At 37.9% G+C, this 25,966-nt stretch overlaps 1 protein-coding gene and 1 long non-coding RNA gene across 9 annotated transcripts in view; one reads left to right on the top strand and one right to left on the bottom strand.

The window, feature by feature from the left end:
• LOC141556374 (uncharacterized) lies at positions 1-17,273 on the bottom strand. 2 transcript variants are annotated; one of them, XR_012486514.1, is made up of 3 exons: positions 15,868-17,273; positions 14,886-14,982; positions 1-132 (listed from the first exon to the last, which is right to left on the bottom strand). It is a non-coding gene; the product is annotated as an uncharacterized LOC141556374 (long non-coding RNA). The 2 variants fall into 2 exon arrangements; XR_012486512.1 differs by lacking the exon at positions 1-132 and adding an exon at positions 8,754-9,138.
• A 226-nt stretch (positions 17,274-17,499) lies between these two features.
• Positions 17,500-25,966, top strand: part of MAX (MYC associated factor X) — a 46,023-nt gene continuing 37,556 nt past the window's right edge. The window contains exons 1-2 of one of the 7 annotated variants that reach the window (XR_012486511.1): positions 17,500-17,907; positions 18,652-18,678. Coding sequence is in view for 6 of the 7 variants with exons in the window: in XM_074290395.1 (XP_074146496.1) it covers positions 17,872-17,907; positions 18,652-18,678 (63 nt within the window). In the remaining variant the exon portion in view is untranslated. Of the gene's footprint in view, positions 17,908-18,651; positions 18,679-22,477; positions 22,964-25,966 lie in introns of those variants that run through there. The other 6 variants (XM_074290395.1, XM_074290396.1, XM_074290397.1 and 3 more) reach the window with 6 other exon arrangements.

Here is a 25,966-nt window from a genome sequence, read left to right as displayed (position 1 = left end):
TCTCTGGATGTGGTGGCTCTTTCCATCACAAGTCTATCAGAATTGCCTTGAATCACACCGTTGTTGAAAAGAGCCAAGTCCATCACAGTAGATCACCACATAATCTTGTTGCTCGACAATGTTCTCTTGAATCTAAAAAAAAGCAAGAATTCTGAAAGGATTTCTGAACCTTCTTTCTCAGAACTCTTAATCCTGTTTCTGCCAAAGGCTGGGGAGTAGTTTTGTGGAGGAATAACTGGATTCCTCATTGGCTAAGAAAATGCTAAGCCCCGAGTATAAGAAAAAGGTACTTCCTTCAGTCTGTTAGACAGACTTCAGGGAAAGAGACTCCAAAGAGAAGCAGAGAAATAAACTACAAAAAGGCAGCCAAGGCAGAAATTTTTGAATGGTGGACTCAACCCTAGCAGCAATAGCCTCATCATGTTTTCTGTCTACTAGAATTTATAACTCTAGAGACTGTTGAGAAAGGATCTCCCCAGGTGAGATCATTCACTCCTTATTTAAGCTGAGACCATTTCTTCGACCCAGATGAAAAACTCATTTACTTTGCATATTCTCTGATATCCTAATATATAGAACTTCCCCAATTTTCGTTTGTTGCTTCACTTAATACGTTCATTTTTATTTGTGATGTGTGATTGTCTTGGTAGGAAGAAGCTAAACTGGCAAATGTAAACTAAGGCTTCTTTTTCCACCTTAAGAACAATGAGGAAAGTAGCTTTCCCTGTGAACTGACAAACACCATAGTCCTAGACTAGGAATGTTTGAGAGTTAGCCAATATTTTTAGCCTAATAGCCTTAGAAACTGAAAGACTGAATAGCCTCAGCAATCCTGGATTTTAGGTATCCTTCCCCATAATGTGACATCAGCACAGCCTTCTCCTGCTCTCCTCTTTTTTATCCATGTCACTTACAAATCATACTTTATACTTAAAACAGCTGTACAAATACAACTGTATAAGTGTAAGCATTTCATCATCATTTAGCTCTTTCAACCTATCATCTAGCATTATTGTGAGGATCAAATGAGATAGTATTTGTAAAGTGCCTATCACATAGTAGGTGTTACATCAATGCTAATTATTATTTATTACCATTTACCTTTCTAGACTTCCCTTATCTCCTATATTTGCATTTCACAGAGCTATTTTTGCCTCTTTCATCAGAAATGCTTTGATGTCTTTTATTTTATTAAAGGCTCCTTTTTTTTCCCTATTGAATTATGCTGTTTTGCAGGATAATAGTCTCAGTTGTAAGGCCTCTTTCTTTTGCCATTTGGATTATGATCTTCCAGTATTTCCTTTGTGTTAAATTAGTTGCAACAAAATCTTGTGAGTTCTTGATAGTAGTTCCTTAGTACTTGAGATTTTTCTGATTGGTTATAGTATTTCTTCTTTGAACTAAAAAAACTATGAATTTTGACTATACCATTCTTGGCTGTTTTTCTTTCTTTTTTTTTTTTTTTTTTTTTTTTTTTTTGAAGTAAACTATTCCTGGAATCACACAGCTAGTATGCATCTGAGGCTGGATTTGAATTCAGGTCCTCCTGACTCCAGGGTGGAGCCAGTGCTCTATTATATTACCTAGCTGCTCCATTCCTGGATATTTTTAACTTGGAATTTTTTCAGGAAGTGACAGGTGAATTCTGTGGCCTCTAGTGTTAATAATTAATAGAATTAATAAGAGTACTTTCCTAAAATATGTCATCCAGTTTTTAATTGTGATTTTATTTTATTTTTTTATATTTTAATAGTTTTTATTTACCAGATATATGCATGGGTAATTTTACAACATTGACACTTGCCAAACCTTTTGTTCTATTAATTGTGATTTAAATGGAGTCTAGTGATTTTAAGTGATCTCTCCTGAACTTATTTTCTGGTTCACTTATTTTTAATGGTAAATATTTCATATTTTCTCCTGATTTTTCAACCTTTCAATCTTACTCTAAAGTTTCTTATTGCCCCAATGAATATCTGCATCTTTTGTTTCATTCTTTTTTTCAAAAAACCTACCACATGAGTTGTTTTCTATTCTCTAAGGCTTAGACTATTTTTTTCCTCAATATCTTAAATTATTTTTTAAAATTTCATTTCTTTCATCTATTCCTAGATTCTCTGTGTCCCAAGTCATTTTTTTGTAGTCATTTGTAGCTGTTGTTTTCTCTTCTTAGTATACCTCCTGGGTTTCTCTCCACCCAGAAGAGGTTTTTGGTTGTATTTAGTTTTCTTTTATTTACTCTCCAGTCTAAATATCAATTGGGATTTTGATTACAGACTTGAATCTACCCCCTCCTATGCTCTTAGATGGTATAGGCAGGATGATCTTCCTTGTACTGTTCCCTCAGCAATCTGGACTCTGCTATCATAGTTGCTCTGTGTAGGGTGGCTGGGAACAAATAGTGGACCAGTGATCCTCAAACTTTTTAAATAGGGGACCAGTTCGCTGTCCCTCCCCTCAGACTGTTGGAGCGCCTCACATTGTCTCTGCCGCCTCAGCCCAGTGCCGGAAGTGTGTATTGCTAATGTGAGTTTAGGTCGAACATCACTTCCAGGCTGATTTTGCCATAACCCGGTGGGCTGTGTAAACATCCTCAGCGGCCGCATCTGGCCCATGGGCCGTAGTTTGAGAACCCCTGTCCTAGACTTTGCCTTAATTCATGTCTTCTAGTGACCCCATCTCTTTGTACAATTACCTGTAAGGCATTGGATTCATTCCCTGTTTTAGCCCTGACAGGCTTTGGCTGGAAAATCAGGAATTGTGCCAGTTGCTGTAGATTACCTTAACATGGACTTCCCAGGAACTGAAATACATCAGGAGCTGACTCTGTCTTCCGTTGTGGATCTAATAGCAGCAATAACTTCATCCTCTTGGAGGACACCAATTCATGGGTGCACTTTCTGGCCAATTCCATGTGTAATAATCTACTGAAGCTGGCTCTTTCTCCCACTGTAACTCTAGCTATGCTTCTGGTTTTAGATCATTTACCAAAGATTTGGCTGGTTTCAGGCCCTTCTAGTTTATTCCTGCTCAGATTGCCTGGAGCCTTCTGTCTTCTTGAGTAGTCAATAATTGATGGAGATGCTTACTCCTGTATCCATTTGGTACTATTGATCATTATTTCATCTGGTGCCCTTTCAAATCTTTGTTGGGATATTCATCAGGGAATCTGGGAATCATGACCTTGGATTTTTCATGTTACCATCTTAACAGGAAGTCCCCTTTCATTGTGTTTTAAGGAAGTCACAGTCAGAGTTAAGTGGCTCAGATATCATCAGCACAACCACATTTTTATATGAAGTAATAAAGAATAAAGGAATAGGTGGACTCACTGCTATTTGGCAGAAAGCCTGCAATACCTTCCATATGCTCTTTAGTTATTTTCCATGTCCAGCTAGAAGAACAAGGAACTGCAGTCTAATATCTTAAAACAAAAGGATTAAATGTGATACTTCAGCAGCAATGCACCATGCAACAATCCCCAATCAGCTAAACCTTATTAAAATGTAATTGAGAAATATTTAACAAAATAAATATATACTAGTACATAATATTAATGTGTGGTTTTCTGAGTCAGCAGTCATCCCATAGGAATTCTCCCATTTTTATAATTTGACACCACTGTCCTACAGTTCTTACACAATTCTCAGCTAGTTCTATTGGGACAATTTAGTCAATCAACTGCCTAGATCTTAAAATTCTGGAAATTGAAAGAAATTTAACTAGGTTTTTCATTATGTTTTCCTGTATCTTCTAAATCCATCCATCCCATTTCACCCACACTCCCAAAGCCCTCTGAACTTAATATTTGCTATGCTGTATACATGGCCAACCAAATCTTATACTGTACACTAAGTAATACAGCTATAAATGTTAATACAATAACATCATTACCTCAAATTTGTATAGGACTTTTTATTTTAAAAAAAACATTCTTATACATAGAATTTTATTTCAACTTCACTTATCCTTATGTGAAACAAGTGAAATATTGCTATTCCCATTTTTGCTAATAAAGAAACAGAGAAAACAAGGGCAAATTGTAATGATTTAAGTTCTGAGAGCTAATGTCACAGTTAGGATGAGAATTCCGTTTCCCTGACTTCCTATCCAATGCTTTTTATGCTGTAATTTGATGAGATGCTATCAGATTTTAATCCTTACAATTAACTTTGCTTCTCATTTTCTCTTTAAAAGTCATAAGCTAATAGTTTCCTGAAGTCATAATAAAAATAAAAACAAACCCCCCCAAAAGAGATTGATGCTCCCTAGATCCATAGGCATCCCGATCCTTTCCTTTTATCATTCTTAAATCTTGTCCATGAAAAAGGGGTATGTGTGCAATATTTGGTCAGTTTTTCCATAGAGCAATTTCTTTAACTGCCAAGTTTCCCATAGCATTCTGCTTCCAATATAAAAAAAAAAACAAAAAAAAAAAAAACAACTTTCAGCATAGGCATAAAATATACACATGTTTAAGTATTAAAACAAGAACTGAAATTGGGATTTAGTTATCTACTACTCATCTCCCTCTCTTAGCTATCAAGATTTCTGATTGTCTTTTGGAGTCAAATTTATATTTGGAAAAATGTCAAAATCTTTAAGTTATTGCCCTATTTAGGTGCATAAATCCTCAATAAAGATCTGTGACTTGTCTGCAAGTTGTTATTTTCTTGACTTCATTACAAAATCAATCAAAAAACCATTTTTGAGGCATTGTGATGTGGGCTGCATGGAAAATACAAATACTAATTATAGCCCCTGTTCTCAAAGGAAAACAAAGATTAAACTCAAGAAAAACTAGAAATGTAAGAATTTAATGATAATAATGACAGTAACTAACCTAAAAGCTGTCTCAGTGCCTCATATAGTTAAATGATGTTATTTGATTGATTGTTGTCCTTGGAGCTTGAAGATGGCCAAAATGACATCATTATATTGAGGGCAAGGTGCAGTATGTCTAACTGTGACTGATCAGACCAATAAAATCTCATAAAGTTTTATCACAAGTCCAGCACAAACATTGGAGTGGAGATGTCTCTAAATGTGCATATCTCATGTTTCTTTTGAGATACTGCCCTTCTATTTTGCTTATGCAACATCTACTTTGATATGGGCATGCAATGCTGGGCAGTTCTGTGCTAATGTCTCACATGTCTCCCAATTGATTCTAAAGTTCTTCACAAAGATCATAATGTAAGCTCTTGCCTTATGTGAGTTTTCCATAAAGTATTCTTTTAGGCAAATGTATATTTGGCATTTGAACAACATAGCCAGTTCGTCAGAGTTGCATTCTATTTTATTTATTTATTTAGCTGAGGCAATTGGGATTAAGTGACTTGCCTAGGATCACACAGCTAGGAAGTGTTAAGTGTCTGAAGTCAAATTTGAATTCAGGTCCTCCTGATTTCAGGGCTGGTGCTCTATTCACTGTGCCACCTAGCTGCACCCCGAGTTGCATTCTTTGTACTAGATTTTGAAGACTTGGCAGTTCAGCTCAAAAAAGAACCTCACTGTCCAATATCTTCTCTTGCCAGGCTATCTTCAGAATCTTCCTAAGACGATTCAAATGGAAGCTATTCAATTTCTTGGTATGACGCTGTTAAACTGTCCAGCTTTCACCGATATACAACAATGAAGTCAGCACAACAACTCTGTAGGCCTTCAGCTTGGTACGCAATTTAATATTTCTTTTCTCCCCTACTTTCTTCAGAGTCTCCCAAACACAGCTAGCTCTGGCAATATGTTCATCATTTTCATCATCTATGTATACATCCCTGGAAAATATACTGTGGTAAGTGAATTTATTTACAGTATTAAAAATTTCTCCATTTGCTGTAACTGATGGTTTCACATATGGATGGTGGAGAACATGTACTTTCTTGGTCTTGTTAGGTCAGAATTAGCACAAGCCTTAGAGAATTAATCCATACTTTGCTGCCCCAGAGGCTGCACTGTGTGCATAATAATCTGTAAACAAAAAGTCCTGCACTACCACTCCCTCCAATTTAATCTTTGCTTGTTGTCTTTTCAATTTACCATCAGTACAGTAGCTAATGGTACAATATCTCTAAAAACATCATGTTATAAAGCATAAAAGTAAGCACACAGCCCTGTTTCACTCCACTGGTGGATGGCAAAGCATGAGAGTATTATCCATCATCCAAAACCTGTGAAAGCATGCCATCATGAAATTGAGGTACAATACTGATAAACTTATTTGGGCAACCAAATTTTGCCATGATCTTCCATTAATCCTTCCACAAAGCCCTATCGAAAGCATCAAAGACCTTAGTCAGATCAATGTACATTGTGTACAGATCTATGTTCTGTTCCTGACATTTCTTCTAGAGTTTTCAGGCAGCAAACACTGTATCAACTATTCTTTGGCCTTTTCTAAAACCACACTAGTTTTCAGATAGATGATTACCATCCAGGTTAAGAACTAGTTTATTAAAGAGGACTCTGCCAAGGATCTTGTCTGCAATGACTAAGATGTGATTGTCACAGGACAAATCATTTCCTTTTCCTTTATAGAGATGGACAATGGAGGCATCTTTGAACTCTTGCCATATAACCCAGAAGATTTCAATTAGCTTTCATATGAAAAGTTCCATTCCCAGTCCCATCTCCCTCCTGCTCTGCTGGAGTGGAATGAGCACCAGATACTTTGCCACATAAGAACCTCCTAATAACATTCAAAACCTCTTTTTTAAATGGAAGTTTAATTAGAGGTAAATGGTCAATGTCTTCAGTGTTGATCGGCAACAATCTGTTGAGAACACTTTTAAAGTGTTCAGCTCATGTTTCTAGGATCATGCCTTTATCACTAAGCAATAAGATCTGCATCAGTGCTGACTAGTTGAGATGCACCATAGGCTTTCTGAACATAAATAGCCATCATAAAAGTTCTGTGAGTTGTTAGTAACACTGTAAGACTGAATTTTATCCACCTTCTTACTAAGCTAAGAATCCTACATCTTCACTTACATTTTACTTTGTATGGAATTAAATGCTATCTTTTTAAAGACAGATGAACTATCCTGCTATTGAGTTCTTATTTTTCATTTAGAGTTTCTGAATTTCCCCATTATTTTTGTCAAATCAATCTTGATATTTGCAAATGTTTTGGCCCAGATGAGTAAATGTAGTGTTGTATACCAAATCTCTAAAAGTTGTCTACTCCTTTTCTGCTCTACTATTGCCAACTATTTGTTGGCTCAGTTTTCTGTCCAAGTTAGCAAGGAATTGTTCAGATTCAGATTCACTCGAATCGGTTAAGTTTTCTGATAGTCTTATCTTGGGGCCATCATTTTTACTGAATGTGAATGTTTAATTAGGGGAATATAAGTCTATGATCAGCCCAGCAGTCTGTACTACATATCTTCATCGCACTGTGTGATGTTCTGTTTCTCTAAAATATAATCATTCTCTTGGAGCAGATTTCTTGGGAAGTTTCTGGAGGCAGGCTTAGTTTCAGTTCAGTTCAATAATCTCAAAATGCAGCCAGGAGTTAAAGTCCTTTACTGTCTCTTTCCAAATCTTATCTCCTTCACTTGGGGCTCGGCTAGTTTTCTGGAGGCCTTCCTCTCTCCTTGATTCCCTGAGAGTTCTTGCTGCTAGTCCTTTGTCTCTTCCAGCTTCAGCCTCTAGCTCCCTCTGAATCCAAAGCCTCCAGCCAGCACAAAGGTTGAAAATGGAATGAAACCTTTCTGCCTCTTCTTACAATGACATAGACTATTAAATGCCAAAATTTACTGTAAGAGTGCAAACATGAAGTTTTATTGCATTTAGGTAAACAGAAGACAATATTAGTGATAAGAAAGTCATGAGACACACAAGTCTGTGGTAGTAAGTGACCACTGCTATTGTTGTTTTCATTTCAACTCCATTCCTGTCAAGGATTCCCCAACATGTCTTGATAGCCTGTGCCTATAATCACAGGTGTCTAAAGTCACCTATAATTACAAGCTTGTCCTCTTTTGGCCTACTCATAATGAGGGTCTTCAGGTCTTCATAAAATTTTTCTTTGATCTCATCTGAATTTGTCATGGTGGGAACATATCCACTGATGATGGTGTGTCACTTTCCTGCAAGTGACAACCACATTGTCAAGAGGCGGTCTTTCATTCATTTTTGAAGGCATATAAGCTTTCCGACTAGATTAGTTTTGATTGCAAAATTCAGGGTCTCCTCTCCACTCCAGAAAAAATGTGTATCCAGCTCCAACTTTGGTAAACTGACCTTTATTTGCCAGTCTTGTTTCACTCGGGGCTACTGTTTGAAATTCTCTTGAAACAAGAGATGTCTCTTCTTTCAGATCTACTGGATTTCATGCTGTCCATAAGTGTGTACATATTCCCCATACCAATGGTGAGTGGAATTATCTTTGTAAAAATTTTTGAACGTTTCTTTTGTTTGTTTTGCAATATAGAATCTTCATCTGTCACAGTAAGAAGGCCAAACTTGGAGCAGACAATTTTCTTTTCATAAATAGTATTTTAGGGGCAGCTAGGTGGTGCAGTGGATAGAGTACCAGCCTTGAATTCAGGAGGACCTGAGTTCAAATCTGGTCTCAGACACTTAAGACTTCCTAGCTGAGTGACCCTGGGCAAGTCACTTAACCCCAGCCTCAGGGAAAAAAAAATAGTATTTTATTTTTTCCAATTAAACATAAAATTAGTTTCCAATAATTCATTTTTATAAGATTTTGTATTCCAAATTTTTCACCCTCCCTTCCTGACTTTCCCCTCCCCAAGATAATAAGCAATCAATATATGTTACACCTGTACAATCCTTTTAAACACATTTTCATAGTTGTCATGTTGTACAAAAAAATTCAGACTGAAAGGGGAAAAAAAATCATGAAAAAGGCAAAAAAGCAAAAAAGGTGAAAATACTATGCCTCAATCCACATTCAGTCTCCATAGTTCCCTCTCTAGATGTGAATGGCCATTTTCCATCCCAAGTCTTTTGGAATTGTCTTGAATCACAAATTGCTGAGTAGAGCCAAGTCTATCACTGTTTACCATCACATAATCTTGCTGTTATAGTGTATAATGTTCTCCTGGTTCAAGCGACAAATTTTAGGGCACATTTTCTAGCCTCTTCCTCACAACAGGAGGTGAATGTGTGGTCCTTTAAAAAAAAAAAAAAAAAGGTTGCTCAGACACCAACAAGGCTGCTGAATACCACCACTGCTTCAATCTAGTGAGAAGATAACCTTATAGTCTGAGGCTGCCTTTGTGTAGGGTTGTGACTACAACTCTCATTGTCCCTTCACCTGTTCCTTCATCACTTGCCTGTTGTTACAGGCTTTGAGGTAGGTAAAAATGGTAAAATGGTATAGGCGATGTCTTTGGACTTGCACATAAATTGGATTTAAGTGAGGCATAGATGCACAAAGTTGTATTCCTCACTTTGTCTTGTAGAGTCATTGAAGTCCAGTGGCAAGACAAGTGATGGCTAGTGATGGCTCAGGATGCAGTGGTGACCTTGAGATCTTTACTTTCTGATCAAGCTCTCAGTGCTCCACAAAGCCTGCTTTTGCCACCTTCATGAATCATTGACCAGGGGAACCACTGTTCACATCCACTCATTCCACAAAGGCAAGTTTTCACATGTTTGGGGTAGATATCTCCCTTATTCACTGACAGGTTTGAATCCTGTCAGTTACCCTCAAGCTGGCTTAGCTCACCTATTTGAGATGGTTTTACCAGGGTGTGGCCGCAGTGCATGCTATAGCTTCTTGGAGCCACAGGTGAGAGTTAGATGACAGGTGGACACCAAAGGTGAAAAAGAGCCCTGAGAAGGGCTTGGCCTGAACATCCTTAAATCCATTAAGTACAAATTGACATTCAAATGAATGCTATGAAGAGAGAGAGAGAGACAAGAAAAGAGATTTGGCAGACACCTTCATGGAATAAGAGGTATTTGAGATGAACTTTGAAGGATAGGCTGAAACTGACTATATGAAGAAGAGAAATATATAATTAGAAAGGAAAAAAGCACATTACCTCCTTGTAGGAATTAATTTGTTTGGCTTGAATGCAATACTTTAGGAAGAATAGAAAATAGAGTGGAAAGGGGAGTTGGTACCAGATTTAGAGAGTCCTGAATCCCAGGCTAGGGAATATAAACTTTATCCTATTGATATTCAGAGGAATGATTACACGGATGATGAAAGTGATGAAAGTCTAGTGGAATGATGCAGAATGAGTGGAGGAAGAAAAATTCAGGGCAAAGAGATAAATGAAAACAGTGGCTGACAAGGTATAAGATGATAGCTTGAACCAGAGTATTAGAAATGAGAATGCAAAAGCTATTTCTAAGAAATAGTAATCATGGGGATTAACTTTATTTACTTGAGCATGAAGACTTTGTTGTCAGTCCATCTTTCAATTAAGCCGATCACAATCCATCCACACACCCCTTGAGACTTCTATCCATGGCTTCTTCAGAGAGTTCACTCAATGTGCCTGGATCATTCCTCCAGATCTTTTAACATTACACCAATGAAATAAGCAGGTTCTATATGTTATCCTTTTCTCTTGCTACACGAAATCTCTTTTCCTGTATTTCTTGGTGGATTCTGGCTTCCTTCAAGTGACACTGACTTCAAGTCAAGTGCTATTTCCTAGAGAAACACCTGTCTTGATGTCTCCAGTAAATAATATAAGTAATAATTAACATAACATTAATATAGTCTATAAAACAACTCAAATATTTAATATTTAATTTTCTACCCACATGTAATTTTCCCCCAATAGAATGTTAACTCCTTCAGGGCAGGGACTATTTTGTTTTTTGAATTTGTTTTAGAATGTAAATAAAAACACCTGTGAATGGATTAAGAGCTCTGATCAATGAAATAACTAATGACTCCAAAAAGTTGATAGTGTCTCATCACTCAGCAAAGAAGGAATGGACTAGTGGAACAAAATGAGATACTCATTTTCAGGCATGGGCAATGTATTGAAATTATTTGCTTAAGAGGGGAAAGTTTGAGTATTGAGAGTGATGCAGAAAAGAAAAAACAAGCAATAAAACATTTAAAAGCATGTAAAAGAGAATCTAAGGAAGTTCAGAAGGGAATAAAGATCAACAGTGTTGATACTGTTGTGTTAAATTTAATATATACATTTTTAAGGCTGTGTAATACAGATTCAATTATATTTGTAGATTAAAATAGTCATATCTTTAGATGGTTGCTCATAATAATGCAAATTTAAAAATGTGTGTCATAAGAAATTAAATAAACTAAAATGATGAATTCAGAGAAACCTAGAAAAAGGTGTATAAAATGATGCATAATAAGGTAAAGAGGAAAAGGAAAACAACTTATTTGAAATCATAATAATGTAAAGGAAAATCACTTTTAAAGATTTTAATATTCTAATCAGTATAGTGACAAGCCATGACTTTCATTAAATAGATGAAGTAGTATGACTCTAACTTATCTTGTTTAGAGCATACTTTTATTTATAGAGTCAATGTTTGTTTTGCTTAACAATATTTACTAGTTTCAATGGATATATGACTTTAATGTTTATTTGAAGGGAGGAGTTGGTGCTTATTGATAGTGATGCAAAAAATAGAAAGGAAATTTTTTAAAATATATTTTTTAAAAGAGCAAAATTAAGTTAAAAGTTTTGTTACTATCATGTTAAATTGAATGTATTTTATATAGAGATGAAGAAATGTGTTCCTGCAGAATCCTAATGTTTTTAAGAATCATAGAGTTTTAAAAGGCAAACAGAAAGCCTATGGATAACTTTATTCTTTCTTAGATAATCTTAAAATAAATAGGAAAAGAAAATAAGAAGTATCTTGGGGGTAAAAGGCAGAATTTACTATCATCTCATATAATTCTAGTGTGGGAAATTATACAAACATAGAAAAAAGGGAAAGAAAACCTTACTTTCATCTGAACAAAAGCAGATTGAACATATACACATATATGTATATACATAATTTAGTGTAGAAATAATATGAAACTACAGAAAAAGAGAAAGAAATAGGGAGGGACAAGAGTGGGGTTTAGTTTGCAGATAGAATGGAGATTTGCTATTGTTTAGTCATTTTCAGTTGTATCCAACCTTTGTGACCCTATTTGGGGTTTTCTTGGCAAAGATACTAGAGTGGTTTCCCATTTTTTGCTCCAACTCATTTTAGAGATGAGGAAACTGAGGCATACAGGATTAAGTGACTTGTCCCGGGTCACATAGCTAGTAAGTATCTGAGGTGAGATTTGAACAAGGAAGGAAGGAAGGAGAGAAAGAAGGGAGGGAGGGGAAAAGGGAGGAAGGGGGGAGAGAAGGAAGGAAGGAAGGAAGGAAGGAAGGAAGGAAGGAAGGAAGGAAGGAAGGAAGGAAGGAAGGAAGGAAGGAAGGAAGGAAGGAAGGAAGGAAGGAAGGAAGGAAGGAAGGAAGGAAGGAAGGAAGGAAGGAAGGAAGGAAGGAAGGAAGGAAGGAAGGAAGGAAGGAAGGAAGGAAGGAAGGAAGGAAGAAAAAGAGAAAGGGAGGCAGGAAAGAAAGGAGAAAGAGAAGGAGGGAGGGAAAAGGAAGAGGGAGGGAGGGAAAGCTAAAAACAAAAGTAGAGCTACATGGTTGGAGAGACATTACTTTTTCATGGATAAGCATGCCACGTTATATACACAAAGCTACTAAAATATTGCTTTGATAGAAGCAGAAAAAAATAATAAAATTCACCTAAAAGAATAAAAGAAAAGGAAAACAACAGGGAGAGGGGAATGTAAAGAAGTAACAGACTTCCAATTACCAGATCTTAAATAATAATGCAAAGCACCACAATTATTTGATACTGGTTGGAAAGAAATAGAAAAATCGGTTAATGGAACAAAATAGATACATATAATTCAGAAACTAACACACTATTTGAAAAATCCAAAAACTAGAACTACAGAGAAAAGTTTTCACTCTTTAATTAAAAACTACTAGAAAAACTAGAATCGCTTAAGATATTTAGATTAGACCAATATTCTCACATCTCTTATCACAATAAACTTCAAATGGATACATGATTCAAAATATGAAAAATCATATCATAAACAAAATAGAGAAACAAGAAAGGAAATACTTTTTTAAACTATTGTCAGGGGAAGAATCTTTGATCAAACAAGGAATATTACAGAGCATAAAATGGTCAGTTCAAATGACATGAAATTGAAAAGATTTTTTACAAACAAAAGCAACGCAGTTAAAATTAGAAGAGAAATAGTTGAGTAGGAAAAAATCTTTTCAATATTTCTGTGATAAAAGGTTGAAATTCAAAGAACTGATCTAATACATGAAAACAAGGACCATTGCCTAATTGATAACCATTGGTTATGATCAGGTAGTTTTCAAGGGAAGAAATTCAAACTATCATCAATCATATGAAAAAATGCTACAAATCTCTAAGAAGAAAAATGCAAACTAAAATAATTCTGATGTCTGATTTATACTTAGAAGATTGGCAAAGATGACAAAAAGGGGAAGTGACAATTGTTAGAAGTGATGTGAGAAGTAAGGCACACAAATGCTGTTGGTAGAGCTTTATAATTGGTCAGCTATTCTAAAAGACACTTTGGAACTATTCCCAAAAATCCTTAAACTGTGCACATCCTTTGACTCAGTGATTCTACAACTAGGCTCATTCCTCTAAAAGATCAAAGATATACAGAAATATTTGTAGTAATAATTTTTTCTGTAGTGAATAACTAGAAACTAAGAGGATGCCCATAAGTTAGGAAATGGCTAACAAGTCATAGTATAATGAAGGTAATGAGAAAGAATAGGGAATAAGCATTTAAATAGTTCCTACTACGTAGCTGGCATTGTGCAGAACATTTTTACTATTACTATTACTACTTACTGCTATTATTAATAATAATAATAGTTAACATTTATATAGTACTTATATATGCCAGGCACTAAGATAAGTTTTACAAATTTATCTCATTTGATCCTCATAATAATCTTTCAAGGTAAGTGTTGTCACAAAACAAATGATTTTTAACTTAAGAGCCAAATAAATAATTTTAATTACTTCAAATCAGATAAAGAGCAAACAAGGACTTGAAGCTATTCTCTTGTGCTGACCTAAAAATTCTCAGACATGAATGCCAAAACCCAGTTTTCACAAAAAAGGTATTAATAAGAATCTGCACCACTATCAAGAATCATGCCATAATATCACTGTGCTAAGAAAACAATCTCTTGGGTTTCTGGAGGAGATATATCTCATTTGCACCTGAATGTTAATTCCACATCAACCAGGTGAGCCATAAATCAGATAAAAAAGCTCTAGCTGGGAGGAAATGAAGCACCTCAGGAAATATATAATATCCCATATTGGCCTTGTCCATGAGGCCTTTGAAACATAACAGGCTTAAAAGAAACAGGTAGCCTTTGTCAATCAATTATGGCATCGGTGATTTATCACTTGGACACAAGAGAAGAACCATCTCGTTCAAAAGGCAATTATAAAAGTATAGATATTGTCCTGATGAATAATGGTTTGTTGGCCAAAAATAAATATAACAAAGCATAAGTATACAGCAAAATGTATAATCAGTCTGGAAGCCTGGCATGCTTTGGAATGGCAGTATGGTATAGCAGAGAACAAGATGTGAAGTAAAAAAGTTATAGGCTCAAATTCTGCCTCTGATACTTATTATCTGTGAGACACTAAATCATTTAACCTAAGTTTTAGTTCCCTCTTCTGTAAACTGGAGAAAATTATTTGCACAATGTATTTCAAAGGGCTGTTGTGACTGAGGATCAAATGACATGATGTGGAAGCATTTTTGAAATCTTAAAAGTGTTATTTACATATTATTTGTAAATTTGATTGATAACAGTTATCATTCATTGTTTACTTACTTCAAAATTTCTGGGAGTTGTGATTTCAGTCATGGCAGTACTCCTCTTACTAGTGAAGATCAATATTCCTTTATGAGTTAAGTGGCTTAATGGATTCCTGTGGCCAAGAAAATCAATATTAAGTCAACCATTTGGTGACAAGCTTCTCCAAAAGTCCAAACTAATCTAGTCTTTATAAAATAAACCACCAATCCTGTAACTGAAACTTTTCCAAATTGATACGACTGGACCTTACACTAGATTGGCATAACTTTGAGAATTCAGTACCACTTCCCACCAGAATGAAACATCAGAGAAGTGTTTTGTGGGAGGTTCACATTCTACCTTAAGATAAAGCCAGGTTTAGTCTAAAATTACATTCCCATTCACTCTTCCCACCTATTTCAAAAGTTCTACTACTATTTAAAAAGAAAAACTAAAAATATATCTAGTTCTGACTACTTAGACTGCCATTCCTCAAATAATGTTGTGTTCTTATGCTCAGAATTATTTTTGTTTCTCTAGTTTTCTATTTAGTGGTGAGACCAAATGCTAAAATTTAAAGGTGTTGAAAGATTTGGAGAAAGGTTTAGATACACATGAAAACTGGGCAGAAGTCAGCTATAAAATGGAGAGAACAATCACCGCTTGGGAGAGGGTACTGGCGGTAGATTAACCATGTATTTAAAAGTACTTTATGTATTTGGGAGGCTAAGTGGCCTGGTGTACGACTGTGTGATTCTGGTTAAGACACAAACTTTCCCAGTCTGTTTCCTCATAAAAGTGAAAATGTTGCCTATTATTATTAAAATAGCTGCATCTGGAAGAACTATGTGAGCTTCAAGGTCAGGACTGCTTAGCTTTTGTAGGAGGTAATATTTAATCAGGGCAGCTAGGTGACACAGGGGATAGAGGCACCTGGCCTGGAGTCAAGAAAACTCATCTTCATAAACTCAGATCTGGTCTGACACTTACTCTGGCGAAGTCACTCAGCCTTATTTACCTCAATTCATCATCTGTAAAATGCGCTGGAGGAAGAAATGATGAACCAGTTCAGTAGCTTTGCAAGAAAACTCCAAATGGGGCCATAGAATTACACGTGACTGAAAAGCAACTGAACGCACGAGAGATTTAATAAAACATTTGTTGAATTGTGGCAAACACATCATATTATGGTGGCAAAGGTACTGAATTTGGAATCATAGACTGGGCTCAAGTGAGTCCTTTGGAAACCACAGAGCAGGGGTTCCCAAACTACAGCCCTGGCGGGCTAGGACGTTTATGAGGCCTGCCAGGTTATGGCAAATGGGCTGAGGGGCGGAGACAGAGTGTGAGCTTTTGTTTTTACTATAGTCCGGCCCTCCAACGGTCTGAGGGACAGTGAACTGGCCCCTATTTAAAAAATTTGAGGACCACTGACATAGATCATGGTATTATATATTTAGAGCTAGATGTTACCTAGTCCAATTCCTCCATTTTTCATTTAAGGAATCATCATCTGCACTCTTTCCGCTACACCATGATCCATAAGTTAATTCTCATGTTACAAATAATTTCATAAAAAATATTCACTTAATTATTATTTAAGCCTGTTCCAGATTATGTATCCTATTCAGGGTTCCAACTCTGATCCCTCAAGGACACCTATTGGGTTCTAGGGTTTGCTGGGGAGTTTAAGAAAAAATTAAGTCTTTCCTGAACTCAAGAAATTTACATACCACCGGGGATATTCAAAGGGTTTAGCATCTGAAGCATTTACAAAATAATGGGCTGGGGGATGGGATAAGGGGGCAGCCTAGCAACAAATACATTCAAGAAAGGCCTTGAACAAGTTGGCACCGGGTCTTTCCAAGCAACCTATTATCAGCTTCCACTTCTCACCTTCCTTTGCCATTTGTCACTTTAAATATGCTAAACATTTTAAAGATGGCAACTTCCTTCCGATAGTTTTTTTAAACATTGATACACAGGGATTGATACATTTTTGGATTTCCTCTGACACACTAGAAAGCGTAAGGATGCGCACAGCCTGAAACCCCAGAAAAAAAACCAAAAACATTCCGAGACTGACTGGAAGATTCACACTTCCGGCCCGCAGTTCACACCTAGGCTGCCCAAAGCTTTTGCCTACATTAAAACACCAGAGACTATACACCGAGTCTCCCGCTGGACAAGAAGGCTTTCCTTTCCGTGCAGTTCCTCCCTGCAGCCCCGAGGTAGCCGCGGAAAAGCGTGCTTGGCCAGTCAGTGGGGAAGGCAAATTATAAAACCACATCCACGTAAGATAATTAGGACGCTCTTGCGCCGTGCCGTACGCGTGAGAGACTTCCCCACCCTCTCCCCCAGGCCTATTGCCCAGCAAAGAGTGCGTGCCTAGACACCCCACTCCACTCCCGGAGCTTCAGCAGCCTCCACGTGTCCTCTCCCTACCCAGCAGCCTCTACGGCTGCCCGGGGAGAAAAACCTCCTGACAACTCTCTCCACACTCCCCCACCACGCCGAGTACTACAACTCCCAGAAGGCGCCACGCTCTCCCGTCTCCCTCCCTCCTTCGCGGGACACGCAGGCGCTCTGGTTCTCGTCAACAAGCCGGAGTGGCTCTGAGTGTTGGTCGTGCCTAACGGGATTTGTAGTTCTTCCTGGATCTTCAGCCCTTGGGCGATTGAAGGAGAGTGGACTCCAAGTCTCAGCGGCCCTTGCGCGGCGGAGTCCGGTCACGTGGGCGGGGGGCCGGGCGTGCGTGCCGCCGTTGATCCGGTGCTGCAGTGAGGAGGTGGTTCTAGCCTTGTTGTGTGTGTGAGTGAGTGAGTGAGTGAGTGTGTGTGTGTATGTGTGTATGTGTGTGTGAGTGTATGTGTGAGTGAGGGAGTGAGTGAGGGAGTGAGTGAGGGAGCGAGCGAGCGAGCGTGTGCGGCCCGGCTTGTTGTTGTCCCTGACTTCCCCCTCCCCTCTACCCCTCCCCCTTTCCCAGCCGCCGCTGCAGTGGCCGCTCCCTGGGCCGTAGGAAATGAGCGATAACGATGACATCGAGGTGGAGAGCGACGTGAGTCCCGGGGTTTCTTCCTTCCCGTGCGTGTCTGTTTGGGGGTCGGAGCCAGGGGCCAGAGACGGAACTGGACGGGGTGGGGGGGGCGGGGGAGGCGTGCGGAGGCCGGGCCGCTTCCTCCTCGCCCTTCCTCTCCCTAGACGGGTCCGCCGTCGCTGCTTCGGTCCGGGCACTTCCCTCACCCGCCCGGCCACTGCGGCCTCTGGAGTCCGAATAGGGAGAAATGGCCACGGGGAACCCTTCCTCCCCCCCCCCCCCAATTCTCTCCTCACACACCCCGCGGGGGAGGGCAGCGTCACCGGGGCCAGTCTACTCCCCTCCCTGACCCCTCGGTGCCGGGATGGGGGTACGCTCCCTAGTCCATTGTCCATATCTAGCGAAAGGGGCTGTGTTCAGGACCCTTCCCCACCCCCGCCCCGTCCAAGGTCCCGCTTCCTTTCTCTGTCTGGGGGGTTGGGGTGCCCAGAATGCCCTTGGCATGGGCTGACGAGCGGGAGCATTGAGGACCCCTTCCCCCCCAGCGCGTCCCCTCTGGCTGGGCTGGATCCCGGAAGAAGGGGCGGCGCACAAGACCCACACGCCCCCCAGCCCAGCACTGGGATCCCGGCTGGGGGGAAGGGAGGAGGGTCGGGCTTACTCCCCATCCCTGCTTCCTTCACCGCCGGCATTTTCTTTCTTATTTTTGAATGTGAAGCGTAAAAATAACTTCTATATTTTCTATTTTTCTCTCTCTTATTCCAGGAAGAGCAACCGAGGTTTCAATCTGCGGTACGTCTCCTTCTCTCCATTTCATTTTCATTTCCGTTCAGTTCTAATCCTTTTCGGGGTCAGAGAGAGTTCTGTTACTTTCAATGTTATGATGGTAAACTGCACTGTGAAATGCTGGAGGTGAGGTGGGGGCCTACGCCTGGGATTCTAGATGTGGGGAGAAGGGTTGCAAACTTAACCATTCTAGATTCTCAGGTGCTAGATTCCATTGAGTCTAGGCGAGTGGGAGGAGCTTTGTCCTTAGGAAAGGATCTGATTCTTGAGGGATCAAATCAAGGGCTCTATAACTACTATTTGGATTCAGGAAGGGAAGAAGTTCTGAAGTGAGTCGTTGTCAATACTTGAAGGCAGAGCAGCTGAGGATATGTTACTCCGGAGGCACAGAGAGCAGTATGAGCACTGTATTCCTTCAAGAGCCTAGCAGTATTACATAAGAATGTAATGCAGAAATTAAAGCCGCAAGTTGCACATACAGGAACAGTAGCAGATTGTGCTTTAGGCCCATGGGTTGAAGTAGATTTTGAAACTAAAGAGAAAAAGCTTTGGAGTTGATGTGGAAGAGAGGATCGGGAGTAGATAGTTTCCTCGAGAGGGGAAGACAGAAAATGTGTTGGATCATTTCTTTGGTTTTCTGTATTAATGCACTCAATTCTTGGCTCAGTGGATGTAGATATGAATCTAAAATTGATGGGAACCTGGAAGTGTTTAGTGAATTTGAATGGGGATGGGGGGAACAGATTTTGTTGGAGGCACAAAACAAAGGGAGATTGAGTGGGGAAGAAGGGGGTGAAGCACGACAAAGTTCTTTATAGTTTGCATTTGGAAGTAGTAAAGAATAATAATTTAAACTGAGAAAACCTTGCTGAGTTAGATTTGATAACAGAGCAAGCTGTGATTCAGAGACTAGGGACTTTAAAAGAATTTAAATAATGTTAAGAGAAATCCCAGGATGTAATTCCTTTATTAGACCTGAAAACAGCTTCTAGTTGTCGTTTGTTTTTTAAAAATAAAACAAAAAAATCCCATCATTTTAATGAGTAGATTTTGCCAAAATTTCATTTAACTTTTGAAGTCTTTATTTTGGATTTTTTGTTTTAAATCTCCTTAATAGTATATTCACTTTAACACACTACTTTTTTTAAACAAACAAAAAATTTTTTTTTCTTAATTCACTTTTCTCCTGACTTCCTTTGATTCTGTGATCTGAAAGTAGCCCCAAATGAAGGTAGGAAAGGAGAAAGTCCTTGAAGAGCTATTTTTCTGGACTTTTTGGGGGAACAATTAGTCATGGACTTTCAGCAAAAAACCAGTTGGGTTTTTTTTTTGTTATTGTTGTTGAGAGATAATTAGCTCTTTCAAACTCTTTTTGGTTGATGCATTGACTTTAAAAGGCCACAAAATGATTAAAATGTATTTTTCTGCACATTAATATTTAAACTCAGGACTTTGTCTAAAAGTTTATGATTAAGTGTTAAGGTATCTAGATAATTTATCTCTTTGATTTTTTTCAAGGGCAGGGGGTTTTCTTTTTAATTTGGCTCGAAGAGATTTTCAAACATCTTGCACAAGGTGATCACAACCGCATGAAAAAAAAAGAAGATGTGTTACAAGCATATTTTTCAGTATCCCAAAAATTCCTCTTCGTAGGGTGAATGATCAAATTTGTACTCCAAAACCCAAGGCCTGGGCATTTTTTTTTTTCCTAAATGAAAAAATTCTAGTTATGGAAGAGCCATTTTTAGGCCTTGACTTCTAAAGGAAAAATCAAGCTTTGAAGTAAAAGGAAAAAAATATTGAATAATTTGGATCATTATTGTAATCGGTTTAAAAATTACTTAGAAAATGTTTTTTTTACAGGTGTAAAAATCCTGTGTCATGAGACATAAGAGACTGACAAAGTAGGAAATAAAGCTGATTGTTAAAGAAAATGAAACTGAATTTAATATTCTATGGGAACCATGTAAAAGATAAAGACTTAAATTGGTAGGAGAAAAAATAATCTTGACTAGAACAAAACAGTCAGTAAGTAACCTAGAAGAATGATTTGGAGAATATTTCAGCAGTATTTTCTATGACAAAAATTAACATGTTGCAAGAATCCCAACTGATGCGATTGTCTTTTTACTTTAATTCTTTGAACTCTTTAAAAAGTAATGGAAGAATTTATTGTGTGAACTTTAAAAAGATAAATTCCTTTGCACATAATGTTTTTATGCTTTCTGTTTTGGTGGCATTCTGCAGGAAGGGGTTTAAGCTTTGAATACAAGTATGTGAGACCTGAGACTATTTCTAAGAAATTGTTCTTCATGCTAGCTCAGCATACTGCAACTGCAGCATATCTTCTAGAAGTTTTAAAACAGGTTTGTGCAATTCCATTTCTGATGTGAAGTGTTAGCCTCTCCAAGATACTTGCTTTTCAGAATTGTAATGTATTCAGAAAGGAAGGAGAACAAATCCTGTATTTCAGATTTGAACTTGAATAGCAAAGTACATTATTTTAGTAGCAAGAATTAATTTTATGGCACAGGTGATAGGTACTCTACCTCTTTCAAAGTAATTAGCCACAATGCTGAAATTCCAACATCTTTGGTTCCTGAATAGAGCTTTATTACTATTAACAAATTAGCTGTGCCTTGCCGTTAAGAATCCTGTTTAAAAGTGATTTTCTATAAGATGGCTGCACTGTTGGACTAATTGATCAGTTTGGATAGGAATCCAGAGTTTCTGGCCAGAAGTTCACTAGGTTCAAAATATGTTTCCTCTAGTAAATGAAGTATAATGTGATGCCATATTTTGTTAGTCTTATTCCTCAACTCCAAGGAGTAATCTTCAAAAGAAAGCTGGAAATTTGCTCAACGAGTAGTTAGCTTCAGGCAGTTGTATGTTCTAACCTTGATGTTCTGACTCAGTTTAAAAGTTATTTCATCAAATAAACTTGTGAGAAACTTGAATTAAATTTTTTTGTTGTTCTATCGTCTTTGGTACATTTATATCATTGGTGGTTGGGATTTTCTGTTGATCAGACTGAATCTTTTAAGTGGCTTCAGAATAATACTCAATTTTTGAATACTTTATCAGTTGTAACTTCCCTAAGTAATGATTTCTTGTGGATCACTTGAGTTTTGAGCCCTGATGTATTCATTATTATTATCTGGAACGGGGTGGTATAGGATAGAGAACTAACCTTGGAATCTGGATAGGGTGGGTTGCCCCACCTGTTATTTACATGCTACCTATGTGACCCTCTGCAAGTCACTTAACCTCTCTTCCTAGAGTCTCTAATGCTGTAAGTTGCAGAACAATTATAGCTAATACATAGTTAGGGGAAATTGCCTCAAGGGTAATTCTCTGCCCTACTGAAGTCTCAGATCCAGGCCATAAGTAAAGGCTTTGTGAAAGAAACAGTAAACATGAAGGAAAAAAGCTGATTGAGAGTTAGGAAGACTCATATCTAACACAAACTTAACTATGTGACACATGTCAATGGTGTAATAAGTATATGGATAAAATCAGAGATGTAGATTAAAAAAAAGTAAAAACTATTTTAATGATTATGGTAATAAAATACCAAAATTTCAAAATCAGAATTTCTTAAAAATCAATGAGTTGTGGTAGATTGCTACCCTGTGTCACGCAAATTAATTATCAATTCCCCTGTTTTTGGATGTGATGTATAGATATAGGTATATCTGCATTAGTTTTGAAAGAATTATGCCCACAGAATTCCTTAGGTATTTGGAGCCAGTCTCATGAGATATTTCTCTGTACTATCTTCTACCTACTTGATGTTTTCAGGAAAAAGGATGCTGACTAACAGAAAACATTGAATGATGTATCCTCAGAAAGTTAGAAGGAAATAGTATAATAGGTTTCCTCCATTTTTAAGCAGAATCCATCAAACTATATGAATTCTTCTTTAAGTTAAGCACTTTGGCTAAAAAAGGTGGCATTTGCTTTTCAACATTTAACAACTTAATATGTACTTGTTAGTGTCAGGGATGGATGAACAAATTGTAGAAGAAGATTTTTATTCTGACTGCATCTGTGGGAAGTTCAGTGGAAGGAGAACTGAATGGAAGAATAAAGACCTTGGCAGAGAAGTCAAAGCTGGAAGCTCTTTTGTGCCTGAGTTCCTGTTGAGCATCTGCGGGCCACTCTTCAGTATCCCATAGTATTTTTGTAAGCCTGGGATGGCCTGAAGGAATGCTACTTTGGCAGGCACCATGAATCCAGTTTACTTGAGAAAAGGCAGGATCTGCAGCTGCTATCTCTATGGTGCATGTTGGTAAGTTTTTCCCTGGCTTACTGGCCACTCTAGGAATTTTCCTGTCATCTTCTAGATATTTGTGTGACTGATTTTGGAAAGGTACCTTCATTGCCACTTTACCCTTATTATAAAAGATCTTTCCCAATTCAGGACAGAGCAGGCTCATTCTATTTTAACTTCCTTTGTACACAGCATAATGCCTTTACATATTTTGTATGTGCCTGTGGGAAGAGCCTATCTACTACATGCTGGCAGTAAACATTAACCAAAGTGAGATTTACTACTTAGTAAAGGAAATGCCTGTATATGAAGGCACAAATTATTGATGAACAGTAGTATCCTGGCAATTGGCTATTCTGATGAATGGTGGATAGTGTTGTCAGAATGCCCTGAGTTGATATTGAATGTATCTGTGCCCAAGCACAATTGTCAGCTTAGCCTAAAGGGTTTGTATATGCTCCAAAGCCGCTAGAAATATAGATGAGAGCTCAAGTACAGATTTGCCTTGGTTGTAGCTTAAATTGGGTTAGTTAGTTAGTTCTGGGTGTTGCCAGCATAAGCTAGATGAACATTGTAGGTAGGGTTAGTAGAGTCCATTTTCCTTGCCTTATTCATCCCTAAGAGCTTCACAGATTGGCCATTGATAGGTGTGGCAACTTAGGGGTAGACATGGCAGCAGGGATTGTTTTTTGTTTCCTCTCTTCTGCTAGTTAAATTGAACCTGGAACCGTTCTTGTAATTCCATCCACTGCTTTGAGAACAACAGTCTCCAGCCCAGGCTTTCTACCAGGCAGCAAACTGTGCTGCCTGCATTGTTGAGCCAACTTCTCAAACTTGGCTTCCTCCCCAAATGACAAGCCAAGATTTCTGCTAATGGTTGAAAGCCAAGTTCACTTACAGTTCTCCAACCAAAAGGCTTGTTGTCCGTTTCAGTCTTTTCAGGGCTCAGTGAATGGGAAGGGAGTAGTGCTTTGTGGGGGTGATTTTGGTCTTAAATTGTGCTTAGCTCCACCTTACTAATTTAGGACCTACTGAAACCAGGTCCATCTTGATTTCTAACATATTTGAAAGGCTCCCTCCTCTCCCCCCCAAAAAAAAGAGGGGAAAATCTTTTGCTAAGGAGTAGAGAGGGAGGATCAGGATGGATTATAATTGTAGTTTCATGAAGTTGCTTTTGTGTACAGCCCTCTGAATTGAATAGCATTGAGATCTAGAGGATGAACCCAGAGTTAAGAGCTTAAAAAGCAGCAAAATCTTGGGCTGCTGGATGGGTCCCTATTGGAGATGTATTGCAGATAATAATGTCAGTGGAATAGAGGACATTGGAGAGAACATTTTGCATGGTCAGTATATTGGCCACTTTAGATATGAGATGTTAGTGTGTTCTTCCAAGCTTTGCAGCTTTGTCCTAAAAAAAAGATAAGCAGTAGTAGAGGGAGAGAACAGAACTAGATTCTTAAATTTGTATGCTACATATTATTTCATCCCACTAATTTATACAATTAGAAAGTAGTTACAGACTAAACTATATTCAGGTGGTGTAATAATAGATGAGAATTCATTGACTTAAATTTGTTTGGCAACCAAGGTTGTATCTAATGGTTTTCCTCAGTTTTATGGTATGGCTTTGGTTCAGGATAGTGCACTCATTACTTGGTGAACAAGGTAAATGATTTTTTTAGAAACTGCTCAGTCATATGCCTTGGAAAAAGAAAAGTTGTGTTTTCTGGCAGTTCTCTGTCCATAATTATGATGGGAACCATGTGTTAAGTTAGAGGAATAGATAGAATACTGTATTTCGGAATCAGGATGTAACTAAAGTTGTAACAGCTGCCTTCCTTCTCTATGCTAGTCTCCCCTTTCTGTTTAATGGTCAACTGTGGTTAAAATCCTGTTACATCTCCTGTTTAAAATTGTGTTTTCACATCACAGTAAAGAACAAGGGCTTACTGATTACAGCAAATTATATCTTTTAGGACTTAATAGTGTTGTGCATCATTCCAATACCAAACTGAATTACTGTGTTTAGCCCTACTTTAAAAGTTCTTGATGCTCTCTATGTAAGTTTAAGTTGCTTGCCATTTCCTTTTGCACATAAATTTATTCTTTAGATCACCAGAAGTAGAGCTATATAAATGATGACATCATTGGTATACTAGGAGTAATTTCTCAGTCTAAACTCTTTCCCATAACTCTTTATAACCCAGATGTGGTTTAAATCCTTACTTTAAAGCAATAGTAGCATTTGCATTGTATCATAAAGATTAATTTATCCTTTTCACTTGAATTGAGATAGTAAGCCATTCCCCTTTTGAAGCCTAGCACATTGACAGCCTCTATGTCTCTTCAGCTGATTGTTCTTGTTTATGATTTAAAGTGTTTTAAAGACAAAGAGACTCTGGTTTGTGGATATTTGGGCCCTGCCAAGTGAATGTGTTTTCAACAGGTGACTAAGGGAGATTTATTTTGAGTGTGTGAAAGTGGAAAGCTTTGCCATCTAAGAACTGTGTCCCTCTGGCACAAACTTGATTGAAGGAGAAATGTTTGGCATGGATGTTAAGAATTAGGAAGTTTAAATAGAGTTGGAATCTTTGTCTTTTTGTTTTGTATTATTTTCCCAACTAGTCACAGATTTATGCATATGGAGTTCTCTCAGAGTTCTCTTTTGTACAAACTGCCAGGGTCACAAATGGGGATATTGTCATGTTGGGAACACAGAATCACTGTTTGGACTTCTTTGAGAAAATAGCACAGTATGTGTAATTTATTCCTTCCTTGGACATATATATTACAGGAAGCTTCCCTTAGTGGAGATGATTACACTTTAATAATGTGTCTACCTGGAATTTTGTCACTGATCACTGGCTGTTGTATCACATCAGGAAGTTTGGGGAAAGAAATTGTTTCAAGAGAATCACGTTTTGCTTCCATGAATAACTTTTTTACTTGTGCATGAGCCAGATGTGTCGAACTGCCTTGGATGTACCTGTCGCAGACCTTGCTGCTACTCATCTTTCTTTC

This window comes from Sminthopsis crassicaudata, chromosome 2 (assembly GCF_048593235.1).
Source record: "Sminthopsis crassicaudata isolate SCR6 chromosome 2, ASM4859323v1, whole genome shotgun sequence".
Classification (NCBI taxonomy): Eukaryota; Metazoa; Chordata; class Mammalia; order Dasyuromorphia; family Dasyuridae; genus Sminthopsis; species Sminthopsis crassicaudata.
The sequence above is the reverse complement of the archived record's forward strand: the minus strand, read 5'-3'. Positions and strand labels throughout refer to the sequence as shown.